The 24,462-nt window shown below is 34.2% G+C and overlaps 1 protein-coding gene across 1 annotated transcript in view; it reads right to left on the bottom strand.

Moving 5' to 3' along the window:
• The window catches only part of IL1RAPL2 (interleukin 1 receptor accessory protein like 2), a 1,066,898-nt gene that overhangs the window by 260,898 nt on the left and 781,538 nt on the right, over positions 1–24,462 (bottom strand). The window contains exon 5 of the mRNA XM_042974778.1: positions 10,928–11,002. Within this exon, the coding sequence (XP_042830712.1) occupies positions 10,928–11,002 (75 nt within the window). The remainder of the gene's footprint in view (positions 1–10,927; positions 11,003–24,462) is intronic.

Raw genomic sequence — 24,462 nt, 5'->3', positions numbered from 1 at the left:
TTCAGGTCCTTTATCCATTTTGAGTTTATTTTTGTGATGGTGTAAGAAAGTGGTCTAGTTTCATTCTTCTGCATGATGCTGTCCAGTTCTCCCAGAACCATTTGTTAAAGAGACTGTCTTTTTTCCATTGGATATTCTTTCCTGCTTTCTCAAATATTAGTTGGCCATACTTTTGTGGGTCCAGTTCTGGGGTTTCTATTCTATTCCATTGGTCTATGTGTCTGTTTTTGTGCCAATACCATGCTGTTTTGATGATGACAGCTTTGTAGTAGAGGCTAAAGTCTGGGATTGTGATGCCTCCTGCTTTGGTCTTCTTCTTCAATATTACTTTGGCTATTTGGGGTCTTTTGTGGTTCCATACAAATTTTAGGATTGCTTGTTGTAGCTTCAAGAAGAATGCTGGTGCAATTTTGATTGGGATTGCATTGAATGTGTAGATTGCTTTGGGAAGTATTGACATTTTAACAATATTTATTCTTCCAATCCATGAGCACGGAATGTTTTTCCATTTCTTTGTATCTTCTTCAGTTTCCTTCATAGGCTTTCTATAGTTTTCAGCATACAGATCTTTGGCATCTTTGGTTTAGGTTTATTCCTAGGTATTTTATGCTTCTTGGTGCAATTGTGAATGAAATCAGTTTCTTTATTTGTCTTTATGTTGCTTCATTATTAGTGTATAAGAATGCAACTGATTTCTGTACATTAATTTTGTATCCTGTGACATTGCTGAATTCATGTGTCAGTTCTAGAAGACCTTTGCTGGGGTCTGTCGAGTTTTCCATGTAAAGTATCATGTCATCTACAAAAAGTAAAAACCTGACTTCATCTTTGCCAATTTTGATGCTTTTGATTTCCTTTTGTTGTCTGATTGCTGATGCTACAACTTCCAACACTATGTTAAACAACAGTGGTGAGAGTGGACATCTCTGTCGTGTTCCTGATCTCAGGGGTAAAGCTCTCAGTTTTTCCCCATTGAGGATGATATTAGCTGTGGGCTTTTCATAATTGGCTTTGATGATGTTTAAGTATGTTCCTTCTATCCCGACTTTCATGAGGGCTTTTATTAGGAAAGAATGCTGAATTTTGTCAAATTCTTTTTCTGCATCGATTGACAGGATCATATGGTTCTTTTCTTTTCTTTTATTAATGTGATGTATCACATTGATTGATTTGCGAATGTTGAACCAGCCCTGCATCCCAGGAACGAATCCCACTTGATCACGGTGAATAAATCTTTTTATATGCTGTTGAATTCGGTTTGCTAGTGTCTTATTGAGAAATTTTGTATCCATATTCATCAGGGATATTGGCCTGTAGTTCTCTTTTTTGCTGGGTCTCTGTCTGGTTTAGGAATCAAAGTAATTCTGGCTTCATAGAATGAGGCCAGAAGTTTTCCTTCCCTTTCTATTTTTTGGAACAGCTTGAAAGGGTAGGTATTATCTCTGCTGTAAATGTCTGGTAGAATTCCCCAGGGAAGCCACCTGGTCCTGGGCTCTTCTTTTTGGGAAATTTTTGATAACTGATTCAATTTCTTTTCTGGTTATTGGTCTGTTCAAGTTTTCTATTTCTTCCTGTTTGAGTTTTGGAAGTGTGTGGGTGTTTAGGCATTTGTCCATTTCTCCCAGGCTGTCCAGTTTGTTGGCATATAATTTTTTTCATAGTATTCTCTGATAATTGCTTGTATTTCTGAGGGATTGCTTGTAATAATTCCATTTTCATTCATGATTTTATCTATTTGGGTGCTCTCCCTTTTCTTTTTGAGAAGCCTGGCTAGAGGTTTATCAATTTTGTCTATTTTTTCAAAAAAACAACTCTTGGTTTCATTGATCTGCCCTACAGTTTTTTAGATTCTATAATGTTTATTTCTGCTCTGATCTTTATTATTTCTCTTCTTCTGCTGGGTTTGGGGTGTCTTTGAATATCTGCTTCTATTTCCTTTAGGTGTGCTGTTAGATTTTGTATTTGGGATTTTTCATGTTTCTGGAGATAGGCCTGGATTGCAATGTATTTTCCTCTCAGGACTGCCTTCGCTGTCTGCAGCTTTTGAATTAGTTTGCCACTTGAAAAAGTGTTTTGGCCTGAGTTCCAAAGGTAAAAAAAAATCAAAATAATGCTCTCTTGCTTATTTTTTTCCATTGAATCAATTCACACTGACTACTCCTTTAACTTATTCATAGAATCCACTCACTTTCTGTCCAAAAATCTGGTTTAAAAAAAAAAAAAAACAGAAGAAGCAAGCCCACAGTGCAAGAAGACTGAGTAAAATATAGTATTCACATTAATGGGTCTTATGGGTAAGTGTTAAGAGTACCAACTTAGGCCTCACTTCTTATAAATTGCTTACTAACTTGGGTAAGTTCTATGACTTCTCTGAGCCCAATTTCCCCATTTAAAAAATGAATCATAAACCTTTCTCCAAAGGAGACATAAAATGTCAAATAACCACACCAAGAGATGTTCAGTATCATTAGCCATTACCATTGGGGAAATGCAAATCAAATCCACAATGAGATATCAGTACATACTATTACCATAAATATTATTTAAAAAAATGGAAAATAACAAGTTTTGGTGAGGATGTGAGGAAATTAGAATGCTTGTGCATTTCTCCTGGGCCTCTAAAATGATGCAACTGCTTTGGAAAAAAATGTGGCAGTTCCTTAAAAGGTTAAATATAGAGTGACCATCTAACTCAACAATTTATTGTAGGCATACACCCCAAAATTATAACATATGCTCATATTAAAAATATACAGTAATGTGTATAGCAGAATTATTTATAAGAGTCAAAGAGTGGAACCAAAATGTCCTTCAACTGATGAACAGTTGAATAAAATGTGGTATATCCATTCAATAGAATATTATTTGGCAATAAAAAGGGATGATACAGCTATATATTTGAATCTTGAGAACAATATGCTAAGTGTAAGAAGACATCCAGCAGATAACACATATCGTATGATTTCATTTATATTAAATGTCCAGAAGAGGGAAATATATAGATATAGAAATCTGATCAGTGGTTGCTTGGAGCTGGAGGTGAGGGTGGTGGTGGAAGACTGGAAAGTGACTGCTATGGGTATGGAGTTTATTTTTGGGATGTTGCAATGTTATGAAATTGATTGAGGTGATGGTTGCATAACTGCATGTACTAGCAAACCGAACTTAACGATACATTAAAGGAATTATTCACCATGATTGAATGAGGTTTATTCCTGGGATGCAGGACTGGTTCAATATCTGCAAATCAATCAACATGATGCATCACATTAATCAAAGAAAGGATAAGAACCACATTATCCTCACAACAGATGCAGAAAAGGCATTTGACAAAATACAGCATCCTTTCTTGATAAAAGCCTCAAGAATATATGGATAGAAGGAACCTACTTCGAGATCATAAAGGCTATATATGAAAGACCCACAGCTAATATCTTCAATGGGGAAAAATTGAGAGCTTTCCCCCTGAGGTCAGGAATGTCCACGACATGCATGTCCACTCTCAACATTGTTGTTCAACATAGCGTTGGAAGTCCTAGCCTCAGCAATGGGACTACATAAAGAAATAAAAGGCATTCAAATCAGCAAGGAAGAAGTCAAACTTTCATTCTTTGTAGACAACGTAATAGTCTATTTGGAAAACCCAAAAAATCTCCATGAAAAAACTGCTAGAACTGATACATGGATTTGGCAAAGTTGCAGGATATAAAATCAATGAACAGAAATCTGTGGCATTTCTGTACACCAATAATGGAGCAGCAGGAAGAGGAATCTAGAAATCAATCCCGTTTACAATCGCACCAAAAACCACAAAATAGCTAGGAATAAACTTAACCAAAGATGTAAAAGATCTGTAGGCTGAAAACTATAGAAAGCTTCTGAAAGAAATTGAAGAAGACACAAAGAAATGGAAAAACATTCCATGCTCATGGATTGGGAGAACACATATTGTTAAAATGTTGATACTACCCAAAGCAATCTACATATTCAATGCAATGTATTAGAAACCATTGAATGTATGATTTAAGTGGATCATTTTATGGCATATGAACAATACCTTAATAATGCTTTTTAAAAATGGACAAATAGTTCCATCTATTTCATAGAGTTATTCAGAAAATTAAATGAGATAATCTATTAAAATATTTAGTACAGAATTTAGCATCTGTTGAACAATCAATATTACTAAGTAGTATTACTAAAAATAATACTAAATATTATTATAACAATTATTATTAGTAGATCTATTATTAAATGATAGTAAATATTATTATAACAATAATTATTAGTTGTAGAGATATTGTTAAATAACTATTATTTTATATAGTTAAGTATATCATATAGTTATTAATATTATTACAATATCTCTATTAAAGTAATAGTTTTTTTTTTTGAGGATCTAATTTGAGGCCTAGATAATCTTAACATAGTCATTATGCTATAATAAAAATAACATAACTTTTGAGTCAAACAAATCAGATCGAACTTCCATTTCTGCCACTTACTAAATATGTAGCCTAAAGAAAGTAATTTTATCTGTCTGAGGCTGAATTTCTTTTTCCGCAAAATAATTCAACAATACCTACTACTACTTTGGGCTCTTTTTTAACTTAAAGTTTAGTTAATATACAGTGCAATATTGGGTTCAGAAGTAGAATTCAGTGATTCATCACTTACATACAACACTCAGTGCTCATCACAAGTGACTTTGGGCTCTTATGAGGAATAAATAAAACAGTGTATGTACAAATGTATATTGTAGTGCCTAACACATAATGAATTTTTAAATAATTTTGTTTCCATATGTGTAGAATCATGCTTTTGGCATTAATAAGTGTGATGAGACACTGTCAAACTTATATTAAACCTCATGGGACATAAACTTCAGCAATGCCCCAAAACCGCAATACATGCATAGAGGTCTGGTCAGCAACAATATTATTCCTAAAATATTAATAATCAACTTGTCACATTACAGGCAAATATTTTGTAAACTGTTAGCTTTCTTTCTCTTCTTAAGTACAACTAAGTTATAGAAACTAAGACAAAGTAAGTAAACCAGTGTCAATCTCAAGCACTAATATGGCAACCAACTTATAGGGAAAAAGGCTTGGCCCAGATTTTCCAAAGTTATAAATAATGCACATGGTGTACATTTTGGGTAGTAAAATTTTTTTCAGTTTAGGAGGGCCCATGCTACTAAGCTTGTGTATGTTATTCTGAAGAAATAGATCTTTAGGAAACAGCTCATTAACCCTAGAATGCCTACAAGGAAGAGTGAATGCTGCCATGAACCAGCTCCAACTATGTGTGTGAAGAAAGCTGAGTGAACTCGTGAAACCCATCTTTTTGCTTTCCAAGGTCTTCACTTATTCCAGATTAAATGAAGACCTTCAAGGAATTATTTGAAGGTAAAAGGGTAGGAAGAGTATATAAAAAGCACAAAGAATCAAGGGGTGCCTGGGTGGCTCAGTCGGTTGAGTGTCCGACTTCGGCTCAGGTCATGATCTCACCACTCATGAGTTCAAACCCCACGTTGGCCTCTGACAGTTCAGAGCCTGGAGCCTGCTTCGGATTCTGTGTCCTACTCTCTCTCTGCCCCTCCGTCACTCATGCTCTGTCTCTCTCTCTCTCAAGAATAAATAAAACTTTTTAAAAAATTAAAAAAACCACAAAGAATTCAAAAAAATCCCTTGCTCCCACCATTATACCCACAATGCATATATCAAATCATGACTCAAGCTAATGAAATTATCACGTATTGCTATTTATATTGATAGTAATTCTGGCTTCACGTTTTCACTCAATTAGTTGTGACTTGCTTGGGATTGTGTTTCTATGATAACTTTAGAAAGAGTTGACTAATTTTGCTAAACTGAAGAGATGCAAGGGTACCATAAGTTTCCATTTTTAATATTGCCATATTGAAGCAAATGGTGGATAATTTATTACTTCATAACATTATATATTTTATAATTTTTAATTATTTTCAAATAAATTTAGTACTTGGTTTAAGGTTACAGAGATATATCATTATATTGAGTAACGGAGTATAGAACTGTTAATTTATGAGGTCTTCCCACAAAAATAGTCATTCTCCCTTTTCCCATCTCTGTTTGGCAGTTATCATATTGCATTGTAATTCTGCATACACATCTGTCTTTCCCACTAGACTGAAAATACCTTAAGGCCAAGAACCTTATTTTATTCACCTCTAGATCCCCAGGATCTAACATAGTGTTTGGCATCTGTTAAGAACTCAAAAACTGTTTCTATTTAAATAAAGTTTTAAAAAGGTAGATTTGGTTGAACAGCTAATTTCCTATTTTAAGGGTTCAATTAGTTACTTATTTTTGCCTTGTAGTCCTGCGTATTGCATTTACTAATATATTTTGCTTTATACTCTTGTAGAGCCTTTTACAGTGGTCTCTTAGGGGACCTAATACAATTTTCAGTAGAAACTGATATGCTGGTGAAATCGATTTTTGATGAAGATTAACACTCCTTTATACACAAAGAAAGTTTGAGCCAGTAGCACATAACACAGTCATGAAATATGAATTTGAATAGCTTATAAAAATAAAATAAATTCTGAATGACAATAGAAGAGAAATAAAGAGAATCTTTCATACTGGATCAGATTCATCTAAAGATGACTATCCAGCCTTTTGAAACATCTGTATTATTCAATTAGTTTGAACTGTTCCATGGGTCTGAGTTTTTCTGATATACTTTAGGCCCCCAAACCTCCTTTTTGACTCTTTGACACAAAAAGATAAACTAAACAGTGTTTATATTTATTTTCTGCATGACACTGGGTTATTTTAAGTCTTAGGAAATTTCCAAAAAAAAAGTTATCATCAATGAGAAGAACAGGTTATATTTCCAAGTGTACCTTCAATTGCAATTAGATGTCAGATCTCAAATCTTTTCATCCACATTTATTCATGGCTTTTTCAAAGGTTCTAGGAGTCTGTTACAATTTGTAAAGCATGCATTTGGGTTCTAAAAAAATAAGCAGTGCCTAAAGAATGGTTTACCAAGCATTTCAAGTAGGGCACATTTTGCAATGATGTTTCAATACTTTGGTATTAAAATGTAATATGAATTAATATCATTTAATGCAGTGTTATTTTTTCTTAGAAAAAATGAAAATATATTTCTTTTCAACTGCCAAAAAAAAGAATTAGCACTGGTATAGTAAAGGTTTATTTATCAAATTTAAAGTTAAATTTACTTTCACAGTAAGAAAATAAATGGGAATGATAGGACAAAATTGAATTTTTTTGTGTTTTGTATATTGCTTTTGTCTTTATATTTCATACATTACCACAGTCTGCTTTAGCAGGATAGGTTTGCTTTGTGAGAGAAATAGTTTTCATATTGTTTTGTTAAAAATGTGTTTATCATCTCAAAATATATGGCTATTTGGTTAAGATTAATCTTCTTTCAGCATTACAATGTGAATACAATTTAACAACAACCAAACTGTCATCACTATGTCAGCAAAAAGTGTGTAAATTTCTATAACATTGTGGATGACTAATGGATTACTCTATAGAAAAGAGAAAGTTTAGTTGTTTATTTTCCTCTAGAGACACAACAAAATATCTGTACTGATGCCAACCCATGAACAAAAGAAGTATTCATTTCTACTGAAAAATTTCGTTTACTGGATTGCCTTTACAGATATGTAGAACTGAAAACTGAGTGTAATTCTCAAAGAAACACATAAATAATAATTCATGACTATGTTTTCTAAAACTATCCTGAAGCTGGCACTTAAGCATTTCCCTCAATATGTCTCATTTTGTATAAAATGCCTGCACGGGATTCTTGTCTATGGGGAAAATGGAACTTACAATTCTTTAGAGAAAATTAATGTATGTTCTAGGTATCTATTGTTGTTTAACAAACTACCTAATTTACTGTAGCATAACAACTGTTTTATTTGCTCATAACTTTTTGGGTTAGAAACATCAGAACAGTTTACCTTAATGGTTTCTCCCTGAACTACATGGCATAAGCCAGGGCAGCTGGGGCTACAGGATCCACTTTCAATATGGCTTCTTCATTTATCAGCCTCTATGTTCACTGGCCTCTCTTTATTCAAATGATGCCCCATTCTCTAGGGCCTCTCCATGTGGCTTGAGCTTTTCATAGCATGGTAGTTTCAGAGAAGACCAGGCCCTGAAGAGAAGCTTCAAGGTTTCTTTTGACCCAGCCTCCAAACTCCCAGAATATCATTTTTATCATACTCTTTTGATCAAGCATATCCCTAAGGCCATCTTAGATTCAAGGGAAGGGGGATGATAACATGTTTAAATGGTAAGAGTAACAAAAAGTCTACGGTGGACTTTAATCTAATAGAATGTTGTCTCAGATGTTAGGTACTGACTGAGATTGGGAAAACCCAAACTTGGTAATGTGCTAAGCTGTTTGAATTGGATTGCTGTATTCTTTTGTAGTTCTAGTTTTAATCTAATTTGAGGATGTCTAAAGCTGAATTTGTTTGATAAACTTAAAAAAATGAAGTAAAATTATTTCCAAAAGTTTTCATGATCTTACTGAAATCTGAAAATTTTCCAGATATAGAGAGGGATGTCCAATCAACCCAATTATCTTTCTGTCTTTTCTACACCTGGGATTTCTAAACATTCTGACTGCAGAGCTCCCACTGACGCTGAGGAGTAAGTACTCTTAACATCACTTTGCTATTGAGGCATAAGAGTAACTTACAAAATAACTTCCAGTTGTGAATAAATGGTGCTAAATAAATATACGGAAAGTTAAAATCACTTAAAATTAACTAGTTATGTGCTTTTTGAAATGCCAAAGATATGGTTTAACTGATTTTGTTTTCCTTTACATGAATTACATGGTTGCTTTAGCATTTCAGAGAAGCAGCCTTTCTGGGATGAAAAATGGGCAGGTCTCCATCTTTCTGTCAATAAAGTTGTCTCCAAGTTGTGTCACAAATTAAAACCTGAAAAGTTCACCCTTTCAACTATTGAAAACAAATTTCTTTAGTAATTTTACAGGGTTGTGTTGGTGGTGGGTTATATTGGCATATATACCTATGTTGGAATACGCATTTTTACCACGCACATATCTTAGAGATGTCCTAAATAGCACATACAAATTCTGTACCCAGTGAATCTGAAAGAAATGTACTCCTTACAATGGTTTCTCTCCTTGCTTAGGAAAAGTACTTATCTAACATTTTTTGTTAAAGTTCGACTAATAGAAGAGGAAAATGAAGTATCCACTCATGGGCCACAAAGACAAAATTTGAAATAGTTGTTTGAATTTTTATTTCTACTCTATAATATATAAGTTTTCATAAAAAAGGCATTATCCACTTAAATCTTCATGAAAACTTATGATATAAGGCCAGCCTATGGCTTCATGTAACTCCTGGCAAACCACAGAGTACAACTTGAGGTATTTTTATCCTAGTATTGATGGAAAGATGTAAGCAAAAATTACTGAGGGTATGTGTCAATCCATCTAGATTTGGCTTTAACAAAATGTAATGATTCTTCAAAATAATACAAGTGGTGGGGGGAGAACCATATTCTAATACTTCAACATTATCTACAAAATATTCACTATTTCCACAATCCATTCTTAATAACATATTTCTTTTCTTTTTTCATGTTTTTGTTTGTTTTAAAATACTTAATTTTGGTACTCCTACTGGTATGCTGCATTAACTACAATGTGCTATAATTCTTTTTAGAAAAATGAACAAGTTCTTAGGAATATAATTTTTTCTCACCTATTCTCAAGATATAAATAAACCTCTAAAAACTGAGAACAAACTGAGGGTTGATGGGGGGTGGGAGGAAGGGGAGGGTGGGTGATGGGTATTGAGGAGGGCACCTTTTGGGATGAGCACTGGGTGCTGTATGGAAACCAATTTGACAATAAATTTCATATATTAAAAAAAATAAAAAAATAAACAAAAATAAACAAAAAAAACCTCTAATAATCCAAATTGAATTGAAAAGATCAAAAATTGAGTAAAAAACATTACAAAGTGGATGAAATTGTGACTAATATATCTTCCCTGACTATATAATTGGTAGGTACCACTACACTCACAGGTTTCAATAAATCATATTATCAAAATAAACCCAATACACTTCCAGTATATTTACTCAGTTGCCTTACTTAGAACTGTAGCAATTCTTCGAATTGAAGAATAGAATTAAACCCTAGGTGGATGAAAGCTCACAAATGTTAAAGTACATGGTTTAGAGTAAAGGCCATGGTATGAAGAGATACTAACAAGCCTCTGAGTCTCAAGTTCACAGTTCTTGAAATATAAGGCTTACTGGTAGAGGACTCAAAAATAAGGCTCAACACCTTGTGTCTTTATTTGAGACTGCAGTAAAATATTAGCACCAATAAATCAACTTGCTACTTTTACCAACACCAAATATTCATAAATATTCAAGATCTCAACCTAAAAATAAGTTTTAAATAGCCCTGTAGTGTACCATTGGAAATAATATTATCAAATCATTTTACAAGTTGTACTGAGGGGCTCTTTTATTTTAAAAAGTGCTATTCTCCAGGAGTTAATGTTCTCTAAATGAAAATTTTTGGTTAACAAGCATGAAAAGTTTTTGTACTGGTCACCAATGCATGACACCTATGAATCAATCAATCACAGAGTTAAAAAGCTCTGTCTTATAGCACATTTAATACCTAGTGGAACCAATTAGTATTACAATTCCTTGATGCGATTCAAACTCATTTCCTTAAACTATTAAACTGAATTCCAGGGTTATAAATGAGCAGACACAAACTGATTTGCATGTAATAACAGTGGCAATAAACCTTTCCTGGTTCATGTAATTTTCCCCATCTGTTAACAGAGAGCAAGTTTAGGATCTATTATTCCCAGAAGGGGACTTACCCAGCTGGACATCTATAACACTTGGCTGATTCTCCATGGGGAACAATGGCTTGGGAGGCTTGTCTGTGAGTAAAGCTAGAAGAGAAAATGAAAGAAGGTAATGGAAAAATTGAGATAAATTGCAGGATAAGAAAGATCCTATCGTGAATGATATTTAATGTTTGTAGACTTGATGGTGTGTAAACACTTATTAGATAGCGTTCATACTTGAGTTGTTACTCTATCCATACAATATCCATTTCCCAGCACATTTAGAGCACCATTGATTCACTGTAAATAGGTCATTTCAACAGCTACACTTTCAAACAAGATCAAACAAATGGACTATTTTGAGTGCTTTTTATAAGCTTGTAAGTAAAGAAATATATATTTTAAATATATAATCAGATAAACATCTGATTATACAAATCTTCATTTGTACTTTGTGTTGTTAAATATCCTTAATGAAATACAACCCTAATAGACATTTCTAATAGACCTCTGAATCATGCCCCATTCTTCACTCAGCCTCTGAAACAATATAATAAAAACACTGGTACCTTCATTAGGATAATGAATAAAAATACTGATTGAGTAACTTTTGTCCACTAAGTCCTGTGCCAAATGTTAAGGAAGAAGGAATTAAAGCCTTTATATTTACCCTCAATTTATAATCTAGGACTATCAACACAGAATTAGCACACCAAAAGAAAGGAATAATAGAACAATGACTACCACCTAGTGACAGATTGTATCATTTGAGCCATAAGACTATGTGGTAAAGGAATGGAGAAGGGAGAGACCAAAATTAGCTGGCAGAGTTGGGGAAAGTTTTATGAAGGAAATGGGTTTCCATGTAGACCTTAAGGAATGGAAAAGGTAGAGAGTAAGGAAGAAGAAATTCAGGAAAGATTAACACAAACCAAGGAAGAGAGGTAGAACTTAGCAAGCATAATGTGACCAGAGGAAAATGATCTGGTGAGAAGGAGCTAGGTGGGGTACAGTGAAGAGCAAGTTGTTCATGATGTAGAATAATTAGAGCTCAATTCTGGAGGATCATGAGAAACATGCAGAGGAATTTGGACATGATGTAGTAGACTACAAGACCATTGAAAATTCGTAGAACAGCAACAAAAGACTCAAGGTAAGTGTTATCTAAAGATGATTGACTTCCTATATAGGATGGGTTAGAGGAGACAAAAAAAGCTAAGAGGATGCAGTAATAACACAGTAGTAGGGAGGATGAAGAGTCATCAATGGTGGAATCTAGGGAAATTTTTAAAAAGGCAAATTTGAAAGGCACCTAGAAGAAAGAAATGAGAGGACTTGGAACACAAATACAAAATGGTTTATGACAAAGCTTATATCAAGCTATTATTTATATCCTGAATTCCCTTTAACTGCTTCCATATTTATGACTTGCTTCAACTGTCCAACTAAACTCTTACCTATTAAAGGGAAATGGTTTATATGTCTTTGTAATTCACAAGAGACAGAATAGAGCTGGGCATATAAGAGATAAGCATTAAGCCATCATTAATTGACTGGCAATGGAATTCCCTATTGACATAAGGGAAGTTCATCTCATTTAGAAGAGAAGAAGAAACAAAAGTTGATCACATGACAGGTAAGGTTAGGAAAACATATAAATTTGGTCAGATTTCCAAAATAGTGGTTGATAACAAAGTGAGCTTAGAAATTCGCTGAGAAAGGAGCTTTACATTACACCAGCTTCATCTTTCTGATATCCAAACTGCTTGAAATGGGAAAATTTTAGTGAATTGTTCTTATTTTTCCAACAAATTTTTATTGATGGACTACAACACATCTTGTCCTTATAGAATCAAATGTACTTTTCTAACTTGGCACAAAAATAGACACATAGATCAATAGAACAGACTAGAATACCCAGAAATTAACCCACAACTATATGGTCAATTAATCTTTGACAAAGTAGGAAAAAATATCCAATGGGAAAAAGTCTGTTCAACATATGGTGCTGGGAAAACTGGATAGCAGCAGCAAGGGATGAGACTGGACAACCTATACCATACACAAATATAAACCCAAATTGGTTTAAAAACCTAAATGTGAGAACTGAAAACATCAAAATCCTAGAGGAGAACAAAGGCAGTAAGCTCTTTAACATCAGCCATAGCAACTTCTTTCCAGATCTGTCTCCTGAGGCAAGGGAAACAAAAGTAAAAATAAACTATTGGGGGGTACATGGGTAGCTCAGTTGGTTAAGCCTCCGATTTCAGTTCAGGTCATGATCTCAGTTTGTGGATTCAAGCCCCATGGTGGGCTTTGTGTTGACAGAGTGAAGTCTGCTTCCAATTCCATCTCCCTCTCTCTCTGCCCCTCCCCACTCATGCACACACACACACACACACACACACTCTCTCTCTCTCTCCCTATCTCTCTCAAAAATAAACATTAAGAAAATATAAATAAATAAATAAATAAATAAATAAATAAATAAATAAAGTATTGGGACTTAAAGGAAAAAAAAAAACAACTTCCCAGTGAAGGAAATAATCAAGGAAACTAAAAAGCAACCTACAAAATAGGAGAAGGTATTTGCAAATGACATATCCGATAACAGGTTAGTATCCAAAATCTATAAAGAACTTAAATTTACCACACATAAAATGAATAATCCAATTTAAATAAATGGGCAGAATGAATAGGTATTTTTCCTAAGACATGATGACCAACAGACACATGAAGGATGCTCAACATCACTGATAATTAGGGAAATGCTAATGAAAACCACACTGAGATATCACTCCACCCCTGTCAGAATGGTTAAAATCAATAATACAAGAAACAACAGGTGCTGGAGAGGATGTGGAGAAAGGAGAACATTCCTGGCACTGTTGGTGGGAATGTAAACTGGTGTAGCCATTCAGGAAAACAGTATGGAGGTTCCTGAAAAAGTTAAAAGTAGAAGCACCTTGGACACCCAGCTGGTTCAGTCAGGAAAGCATGTGACTCTTGATCTCAGGTTTGTGGGTTCGAGCCCCATGTTGGGTGTAGACATTACTTAAATAAATAAATAAATTTTAAAAAGAACTACTCTATTATCTAGCAATGCACTACTAGATATTTACAAAAAAAAGGAAAAATACTAATTCAAAGGGATATATATATACCTGAATATTTTTGCAGCATTATCTGTAAAAGCCACATTATGGAAGCAGCCCAAGTGTCCAACTGATGAATGGATACAGAAGAGGTGATATGTATATATATATATATATATATATATATATATATATATACACACATATACATATACATATATATACATGTATATACACACACACACATATATACATGTATATATAAATGTATATACACATGTATGTATACACACACACACACGCACGTGCACACAATGGACTATTACTCAGCCATAAAAAATAATGAAATCTTGCCATTTGCCATGGCATGGATGCAGCTAGAGAGTATTATGCTAAGCAAAATAAGTCAGTCACAGAAAGACAAATACCACATTATTTCACTCATAGGTGTAGTTTAAAAAAACAAAACGAACCAAGGAGAAAAAAAGAAACAGGGAGGCAAATCAAGAAACAGACTCTTAACTATAGAGAACAAACTGATGGTTACTAGAGGGGAGGTGGGTGAGGGAATCAGTTAAGGTGATGGGGATTAAGGAGTGCACTTGTGATGAGCTGATTTGGGCATAATGTAGACAAACATACAAATATAATATGTATAGTTTTCATTACCTAAATATTTCAGTTACCCTTAATAATCTGATATTTGTTCATTATTTTTTTATTTATGAGAGAGAGAGAGAGAGAAAGCCTGAGTGGGGGAGATGGGCAGAAGGAGAGAGAACCTTAAGCAGGCTCCGTGTTCAGTGTGGAGCCCGACATGGGGCTCAATCCCATGACTCTGGGATCATGACCTGAGCTTAAATCAAGAGTTAGATTCTCAGCTGACTGACCCATCCAGGCTCCCCAATAATCTGGTATTTCAATATTATTTGGAACTTAAAGGATATACTTTAAACAAAATTTAAATATTTGAACTTAAAATCCAGTCATAAAAGACATTTGATTTCATTGTTCTTTGTTACTCTTTGTAATAGCAAAATATTAGAGACAACCAAAATATCCATCAGTAGGACAGTAGTTAAAAAATATGGTGTTTTCATATACTGATATGATGCAGCTATTTAAAATAATTAGGTAAATCTGTACATCTGTTATAAAAAGATCTCCAAGATACACTTTTCAACAGTGTGCATAGCATACTATCCTGCGTATAAAAATAAAACTGTGTGTTTGTATGTGCCCATGTGTGTTCACATATGTGTTTAAGTATGTAATATTTCTGAATGGATACATGTAAAAATGATTAACAGTGATATCCTCTGAAGAAAGGAATTGGGTGGCTGAAGAATGGTGGAGGGGGGTAAAGACAGTCAGAGGAAAATTTAATTTTGACTATATGCTTTTTCTACATTTTGAACAACATGCATATGCTGGGTATTCAAAACATGAAAAAAACTAAAATTAAATAAAATCTAGCCACTTTCATTTTATTTATAAAATTAATTTTGATTTCTGTGTATAATTATTCTCAATTTGCCTTACACATCCAGATTATAGACATTTAGCCTATTAGAAATTCTTCTTAGTGTTATTTGCAACTATATCTTGCCTCGAAATGAATTAATTGGAATGTGATTGGTGGGAAGCAACTGTAAGTATTGTATTTCATGTTCAAAGATGCATATCTTGTCCAATTTTTATCAGGATATGAATTTGGAGTCATTGTTCTTCATCCTCACCTCCTGCCATAGATTATGGATACATTTACCCTGATTTCATTATTGTTACATGTCAATTACTGAAGTGATATTTATTAACAGAAATGATAATATTAATTGTCTTACATTTATAGGCGGTTCATAATTTTCAAAGTGCTTTCAGATACATTAGTTCATGTTGTCTACACAATGACCTTGTAAAGTAAAGAAGATAGTTACAATATGGCCAATTTAGAGATGAAGCTAAATGAGGGATACATTATCTCATTTGGTGCCCCCTTGTGACCAAAAGCCCCCATTTGCAGAACTGCCAGAAAGACAGATAAAAGTTGTAGGCAGGAGACAGGTACAAGTGCTCAATACTGAACCAATGGTTTTAGCCTCTTTGACTACACACTAAGCTAAGGTTCCTAGATCCATGGGAATGGCTTTGTTTCAAATGACCGACAGAGACATGATTCCTGTAGGACATTCCACACACATACATTTTCCCCCTAAACCCATAAATAAAAGGGGATGAATTTACACTTACCCTAACACATCCCAGTGGGATGTATGGGTGTGGAACCTCATTAAATTCCAATATCATGTATAGGCGTGGTAATTGCCAAGATGTGCAAGACATTTGTAATGATAAAACAGCAACTGTAGCAGTTCATCTGGATCCTGACCACCAGCCCAGAGACAAATCTATCAGCACCCAGTGTAATTATATAGCATTTGCAGATTAGCTAGAGCACATGCTGCCATGGAAAAACAAACTCATTTCTTTCTTCTTTTTAAAAATTTCATCTGAAATTCACAGTTACTGTTTGAGAAATGAATGGGAGAGCTGTTAGTACCAGGGCCCCTGAACAACAGAGTGAAGATTTACATTTTTATTAGAAAACTTATCCTGGACCTCTATAGGGACTAATTTGGGGTCTGTTCTAGTCTTTGAATTTGCTGCTCAAGCTTCATGTTTTGATTGAAAGAATGAGAGCAAGCAATGCAGTTTAGTACTAATGTTTCAGTCCACAATTTCTTTCTCCCCTGCATTTTCCTTTGTAGCTGCTTATGTTTAATTATCCTTAAATGTAATTGCTCTACCGAGTCTATCATGACAGTAGTCTTAATGTACTAGTGAAACTATTACTGTTCCGGACTGCTTCTTCCTAAAGCAAGGTCTTATGTGTTTGACACTAACTGAATTTCCTGAGGAGAATGTCCAATTTGGTTTTCTCTTTCCTATTATAGTTAAAGATTTTTTCTACGTGACTGAAATGACTGATCAATTTCCATGAACAAAGTATAAGAAATAAGTAGAATTGTTTGATTGAATAAATCAGTTTGACCATATTGCCTATTACATACTGTTATAATGGCATACTGTCATACAATGACATCCTCTTGAGTTGTTAATTTGTCTATTTAACTAGACTTGCCAGAGAACTATGTGGGAAGGAGTAGGACAGCTATACGCAAAGGACACTAAATGTATGAGCACACTTGGGTCATAAAGTAACTCATTAATTTCTATGAATGAAGCCATTGTGGAATGTGTATGTTAAGGTTAATGAAATGGATCCCTTCAAATCCATTCAACACAGCAACAACACTGAAATCACATTCCAAAATCACTATTTTCATCACAACATTTAGCCACTGAAAGTCTCCCAATGCCTCCTATATTTACAAGAAGATAAAATCTGATACTGTCAGCTGGGAACATAAAGAAAGCCCCAATATAACCTTTAAAAAACCTTCCTGCCTTGTTACCCACACTTCTATTTTATCACTCCTAGGTCAAGTTACTTTCCTCATTTGTCCCTTAACACATTGCATTAATTTCCAACTCTGAATCTTGGCTTAAACAGTTTCCCTGAGCTTGAAAACAAATAATAATAGCTACCATAGTTATCATTTATTTAGCATCTACTGTATGCTAAGCACTGTTCTAAGGCATTTTATATTACATTTTACAAATAAGTTTTCAAAAGTCAAGCAGCTTCTGTCTGACTTGTAACACAGAAATCTCAAGTGGCTTCTGTCTGATTTCACCATGCCCACAATGATTCTCTAAGAACTTTGTTTTGTGTCATCCCAAGTCCTATCTATCCTCCAAAAGCCAGTCATGCATTGTCCAGAAAACCTCCCCTAAAAAAAAAAGCCCAAGCTAATTTTTACTCTGGTTGGGCTGAAAAGGAAATTGCAAAGCATTTACTATTTCTTTGAACCCCTTATTTGGTTCATAGCAAACACACACTTCTTTGAATACAAATTAAACCTCACTTTATGTGGGTATGTCTAGTCTCCTGACTAGATTTTTAAGCTCCTGGAAGACAAGTATCATAACTCAGATAACCCAGCAATTAAGATAGTGTCTGACACTGTGGAACAAATAAACACAATCTCAAAGTTAAGTTTTCTATGATATTCGTTCTCTAAAGACAGGTACTTTCCACAGGGCTCTTAGGTTACAATGAACAGAAACAAGGGTGCCTGGGTGGCTCAGTCGGTTAAGCATCTGACTCTTGGTTTCCACTCAGGTCATGGTCTCACAGTTTCATGGGTTCAAGCTCTGTGTTTGGCTCTGCACTGGCAGGGAGGAGCCAGCTTGGGATTTTTCTCTCTCTCCTTCTCTCTGCCCTTCCACTAATCACTCTGTCTCTGACTCTCTCAAAAACAAACAAACTTTAGAGATAGAAAAGGAAACAGGTTGGGTCTAGCTGAACAGGCAAAAAGAACTACAAGGCACTTTCTTCTTGATCTCATCAACAAACTGAATTTACTATAATTGGTTTTATGTTTCCTTTTAACTGTTTTGTATTGTGTTGTGTCTTGTTCTTTGTCCTTGTGTCACTGTGATCAAGAATCAAAGTCCCAGGAAAGAGGCTTAATGGACAAGTTTTTTGTTTGTTTTTTTTTAAATTTCCTTTATCTATTTCATCCATTCCTCACCCCCTCCACTCTGGCAATCACTAGTTTGTTATCTTTATTTAACAGTCTGTATATTTTGGTTTTTAGATTCCACATGAGTAAATTGTATGGTTTCTGTCTTTCTTTGACTTATTTCACTTAGCATAATACTTTCTAGGTTCATCCATGTTGTAACAAATGGCAAGATCTCATTCTTTTTATGACTAAGTAATATTCCATTTTCTTTATCCATTCCTCTATCAATGGATGCTTGGGGTGCATCCATATCTTTGCTATTACAAACAATGCTGTAATAAACATAGGGATGCATGTAACTTTTCAAATCAGTGTTTTTGTTTTCTTTTGGTAAATACCCAATAATGGAATTATTAGATCATATGGTATTTCTATGTTTAATTTTTTGAGAAAACTTCATACTGTTTTCCACTGGTTTCACCAATTTACATTCCCACCAACAGTGTACAAGGGTTTCCTTTTCTCTATACCCTCATCAATATTTGTTATCTCTTTTATTTTTGATACTAACCATTCTGACTGATATGAGGTGATATTGTGGTTTTGATTTGCATTTACCTGATGATTGGTGATGCTGAGTATCTTTTCATGTGTCTCTTGGCCATCTCTCTGTCTTCTTTAGAAAAATGTTTATTCAGGTCCTCTGCACACTTTTTATTCATACAGTTTGTTGGGTGTGTGTGTGTGTGTGTGTGTGTGTGTGTGTGTGTGTGTTGAGTTAAGTTCTTTATATATTTTGCATATTAACTGCTTATTGGATACATCATTTGCAAATACCTTCTCCCACTTATTAGGTTTCCTTTTTGTTTTGTTGATGATTTATTTTGCTGTGAAAAAAGCTTTTGCTTTTTCTTTGTTTTGTTTTCCTTGCCTGAGGAGACATACCCATAAATATGTTGCTAGGGCTGATGTCCAAGAGATTATTGCCTATATTTTATTTTAGGAGTTTTATATGGTTTCAGGCCTTACATTTAGTTCTTTAATCCAAATTCAGTTCATTTTTGTGAGTGATATAAGAAAGGGGTCTAATTTTATTCTTTGCCATGTAGCTGTCCAATTTTTCCAACACCATTTATTGAAAAAACTGTCTTTCCCCCATTGTATATTCTTGCCTCTTTTGTCATAGATGAATTTGTCATTCATTAATGTACCATTAGTGTGGGTATATTTTTTGGGCACCCATTCTGTTTCATTAATATATGTTTCTATTTTTGTTTAAGTACCATATTGTTTTGATTACTTTAGCTTTGAAGTATATCTTGAATTCTTGGGTTATGATACTTCCAGCATTATTCTTCCTTCTCAAGATTGCTTTGACTATTTAGGGTCCAGCATTGTTCTTCTTTTTCAAGATTGCTTTGGCTATTCAGGGTCTTTTGTGGTTCCATACAAATTTTAGATTATTTGTCCTGGTTATGTGAAAATTGCTTTTGCTATTTTGATAGGGATTGAATTGAATCTGCAGGTTACTTTGGGTAATATGGACATTTTAACAATATTAATTCTCCAATCCATAAGAATGGTATATCTTTCCATTTATTTGTGTAATGTTCAATTTCTTTCATGATTGTCTTACACTTTTGAGAGCACAATTGTTTCATCTCCTTGGTTAAGTTCATTCCTAAGTATTTGATTATTTTTGGTGCATTAATTGGATTGTTTCCTTAATTTCTCTTTCTGCTACTTCATTATTAGTGTATACGAATATAACAGATTTCTGTACATTAATTTTGTACTTTGTACTGAAACTTTACCAAATTCATGTGTTAGTTCTAACAGTTTTTTTTATGGAATCTTTAGGGTTTTCGATATATGGTATTTTGTCATCTGAAAATAGTGAGAATTTTACTTCTTCCTTACCAATGCAGATGTCTTTTATTTCTTTTTCTTTTCTGATTGCTATAGCTAGGACTTCCAGTACTGTGTTGAATAAAAGTCATGAGAGCAGACGTACTTATTCTGTTCCTGATCTTACAGGAAATACTTTCAGTTGTTTGCCATTGAGTGTAATGTTAGCTGTTAATTTTTCATATACAGTCTTTGTCATGTTGAACTATGTATGCTCTAAACCAACTTTGTTGAGTTTTTATCATAAATGGCACTGCACTTTGTCAGAGGCTTTTTCTGCATCTATTGAGATGATCATATGTTTTTTCTCCTTCCTCTTGTTAATGTGATGTATCACATTGACCAATTTGTGAATATTGAACCACCCTTGCATGCCTGGAATAAATCTTACTGCATCATGGTGAATAATCTTTTTTAATGTATTGTGTAATTTTGTTTGCTAATATTTTGTTGAGGATTTTTGCATTTATGTTCATCAGAGATATAAGCCTGTAGTTTTCTTTTTTCATATTGCCTTTTTCTGGTTTTGGTATCAGGGTAGTGCCAGACTCAGAATGAATTTGGAAAATTTTCTTCCTCTTCTATGTTTTGGAACAGTTTGAGAAGAACAGGAGGTAACTGTTTAAATGTTTAATGGAATTCACCTGTGAAGCCATCCTGTCCTGGACTTTTGTTTGTTGGGATTTTTTTATCACTGATTCAATTTCATTAATAGTAACTGGTCTTTCCAAATTTTCTGTTAATTTCTGATTAAGTTTTGGAAGATCATATTTTTTTAGGATTTATCCATTTTTTTCTAGATTTTCTTATTTGTTGGGATATACTTTTTTTTATAATATTATCTTATAATTCTTTGTATTTCTGTTGTGTCATGTGTGAATAAACAAGTTTTGAGCTGCCCTAGCCAAGACTGCATGTATACCTTCAGGAAAAGAAAGATTTCATGAAGCAGGATTTCTCAACACTATTAAACTTTCATTTCAAGGTAGTTCTCTGTTGCATGTGACTGTCTTATGCATTGTAAAATTTTTAGCAGCATCCTTGGCCTTTACTCACTAAATGCAGTAGCATCTTCCCCAAGTTGTGACAACCAAAAATGTCTCCAGACATTGTCAAATGCCCACTGTGGAGCAAAATCACCCATGGTTAAAAACAATTTCCCTCCAGGAAACTTATTGAGAATCTTGGGGGAAAAGACTTGGGAACAGTATGTGGGAAACAAAATTGAGATCCTAAGCAAATTAGATCTAGGAAGGGTACAGGAATCTTGTTAACATCACTAAAGGTTTCCTGTAATCATGAAGGGAGATTAGGTAAGCCTAGTCAAAGTAGTTGACTAGTTTCAAGATTTCATAAATTGAACACAGAATGAATCCAGAAATTGCTGATCTCTGGAAACATCATACAAACTTTAACCTTTTAAAAGAAATATATCTTTCTGAATTAACTATATAGACTTCCTAATTCTGAATTATGATGCACACATTTACAGCCACTTAGTGAATCTCAAGTCACATATATTACAAGTATTTTATTTCTAAGATCACTAGGCTGAAAGTTCTTGAAATTAGATGAGCATACAGGAAAAACTACACAATAAAAGTGATTATTTAATTTCATTTTTAATCCTCTAAACCTGTAAGTTCAAACAGGACCAGTGTTGGGTATAATGTGTCTCCTTTGCCTTAAGTTTCCCTTTTATGAATATCCTACTTTGAAGAAGTTTCTTCTCCTGCCTGCTTTTAGACACCCAGAGCCGTGTCTCCCTAATCAAAACTTGCTACAAAGAAGTCTCTGCAATTTAAACCTTAGTATAAGCAAGACATCTGTACCTTCTCTCTTAAAGCTAATGGCTTTGAAGGATTGTCTCTAAATGTGAAATTAAAGGCTTTACTCCTTAGTAGGGGTTTAAACAGCAGACACATATTGAGCCCCAGGTCCCTTCCCTGAACTGTCTTCACAACAGTGTTGGCCAACAAACAGGGTGGCCTTCAGCAGAGGCTAATGAAAACAAAGTTATTTTCCTCAAGATCCCACCATCATTATTATGAGTAATTCCTTGACTTCTTATTGACTTTAGCAAAGAGAACCCAGGCATATTTTAAATTTAAAAAATGCATTAATGCCCATTAAAACTCAAGTCTGATTTTAATTTCGGCCTGTTATTACCTCCATCAACTGAGCACTATAACAATTAATTTTTGTAAATATTTTCTCTGCCAAAACTCTAATATTCTGTGCCTTATTTAAAACAAGAGTGGGAAGACTGACATATATTGTTTGTTTATTAACATCCAGGGAGAATATGTATTGTCTAGGTGTTTCAGCTATAATAAAAAGGCAGTGATGGATTTAGGTAAAAAAAAATAAATCCAGTGATTCCCAGAATCATCTGGGTATTTGTTTTCAAACCATTGGTGGTTCAACTTTCAGATATTTTGATATGTATCTCCCATACCTTCCTACCCCTCATAAAAAATAATTTCCTTTAGTAAGTCACTATTACTGATGGTGATGGCTCATGTCTCTCATGTGTGTATTTGAAAGATAAAATTATGGAGAACCGCAGAGAATCAAACAGGAGATAAAATGCTCATAGGATTAAATTTCTTTCTTTAAAAAAACACGTTCTGGTTGCATTAAAAATATCCCTGACATCATTTAAAGCCATTGCAAGTATTTGACTTTACTAATCATAGAAATTAAAGTTTTAAGTTCTTCAAATAAATAAGTGATCCTTTAACACTCAGATGCTAAATTCCCAGGGAAATGCTGAAGGACCTACTTGTCCATTTCCCCTGCACAGCTTAGGGCTCCTCTAGCAACTGCTCTGGGCATCTGTCTCAGAGCCTATATCTTGCCTTGCAATTCAGTGGATATGCCTTCAGGATGGTGAATGGTCAGGGCTGCTGTAAAGTTGCCCTGAGGTGTTCTTTCCTCTAGATTCCATATTTATTTCCACTAATATTTGAGTTTTGAGCAATGCATGAACTTTGGGAAAGCTTGAGCATAAAGGCAGAGCAATTTCTTCTCAATGCCACTTGACACAGGGCCCTTCTCTGGAGAGAAGAATGATTATTCAGCACAAATTTGCCCAGACATAAAACAACTCCTTCAAACTTGAAAAGAAAATAACCTCGGGGCAAATGGAAACTTAAACAGAGATTGTGATGGTAGGGCTTTTTTCCCCCTTCACAGAGCATGCTTTTTCTTCATTGTTGCCTTTTGCATCTCAAGTAAGGTTCTGCCTTCTCTCTCTAAAATAGTACTCCCTGTACCTTTATATTGTAGATGTCTAACACAATCCATATGTGGTTACTATTCAATAAATTATACAAGATAGTATATACTTCTGGGGTTCACGTGGAACTTAGGTAGTAGTTAGCACTAAAATAAATATAAGAAGTTAAACACAGAAAATGGATCAGTTGAAAGTTTTCAGATTTATTGAGACATATTTGGCATATAACATTGTATAAGTTTTAGGTATACCACTTGCTAATTTGACACACATATATTGAAACATGATTGCAATCACAGTGATCACTAACACCTACATTGCATCATATAATTATCATTTCTTTTTTTGTGGTGAGAACATTTAAGGTCTACTCACATAGCAACTTTCAAGTATATTCTATAGTTAACTATAATCGCAATGCTCTGCATTAGATCCCCCAAACTTATTATATCTTCTAAATGGAAGGCTATACTCTTTTATCAACAGCTTACCATTTCCCCTGCTTTCTAACCATTGGTAATCACAATTCTACTCTGTTTCTATGATTTTGGCTTGTTCAGATTCTATATATTTGAGATCATACAGTATTTGTCTTTCTGTCACTTATTTCATTTATCATAATGACTTCTAGGTCCATTTGTGTTGTCACAAGTGTCAGGATTTCATTCATTCTCATGGCTGAATAATATGTGTGTGTGTGTGTGTGTGTGCGCGTGTGTGTGTACATAC

The sequence above is a fragment of the Panthera tigris genome, chromosome X (genome assembly GCF_018350195.1).
Source record: "Panthera tigris isolate Pti1 chromosome X, P.tigris_Pti1_mat1.1, whole genome shotgun sequence".
Classification (NCBI taxonomy): domain Eukaryota; kingdom Metazoa; phylum Chordata; class Mammalia; order Carnivora; family Felidae; genus Panthera; species Panthera tigris.
Note: the sequence above shows the minus strand (reverse complement) of the source record. Positions and strands in the feature narration are given on the sequence as shown.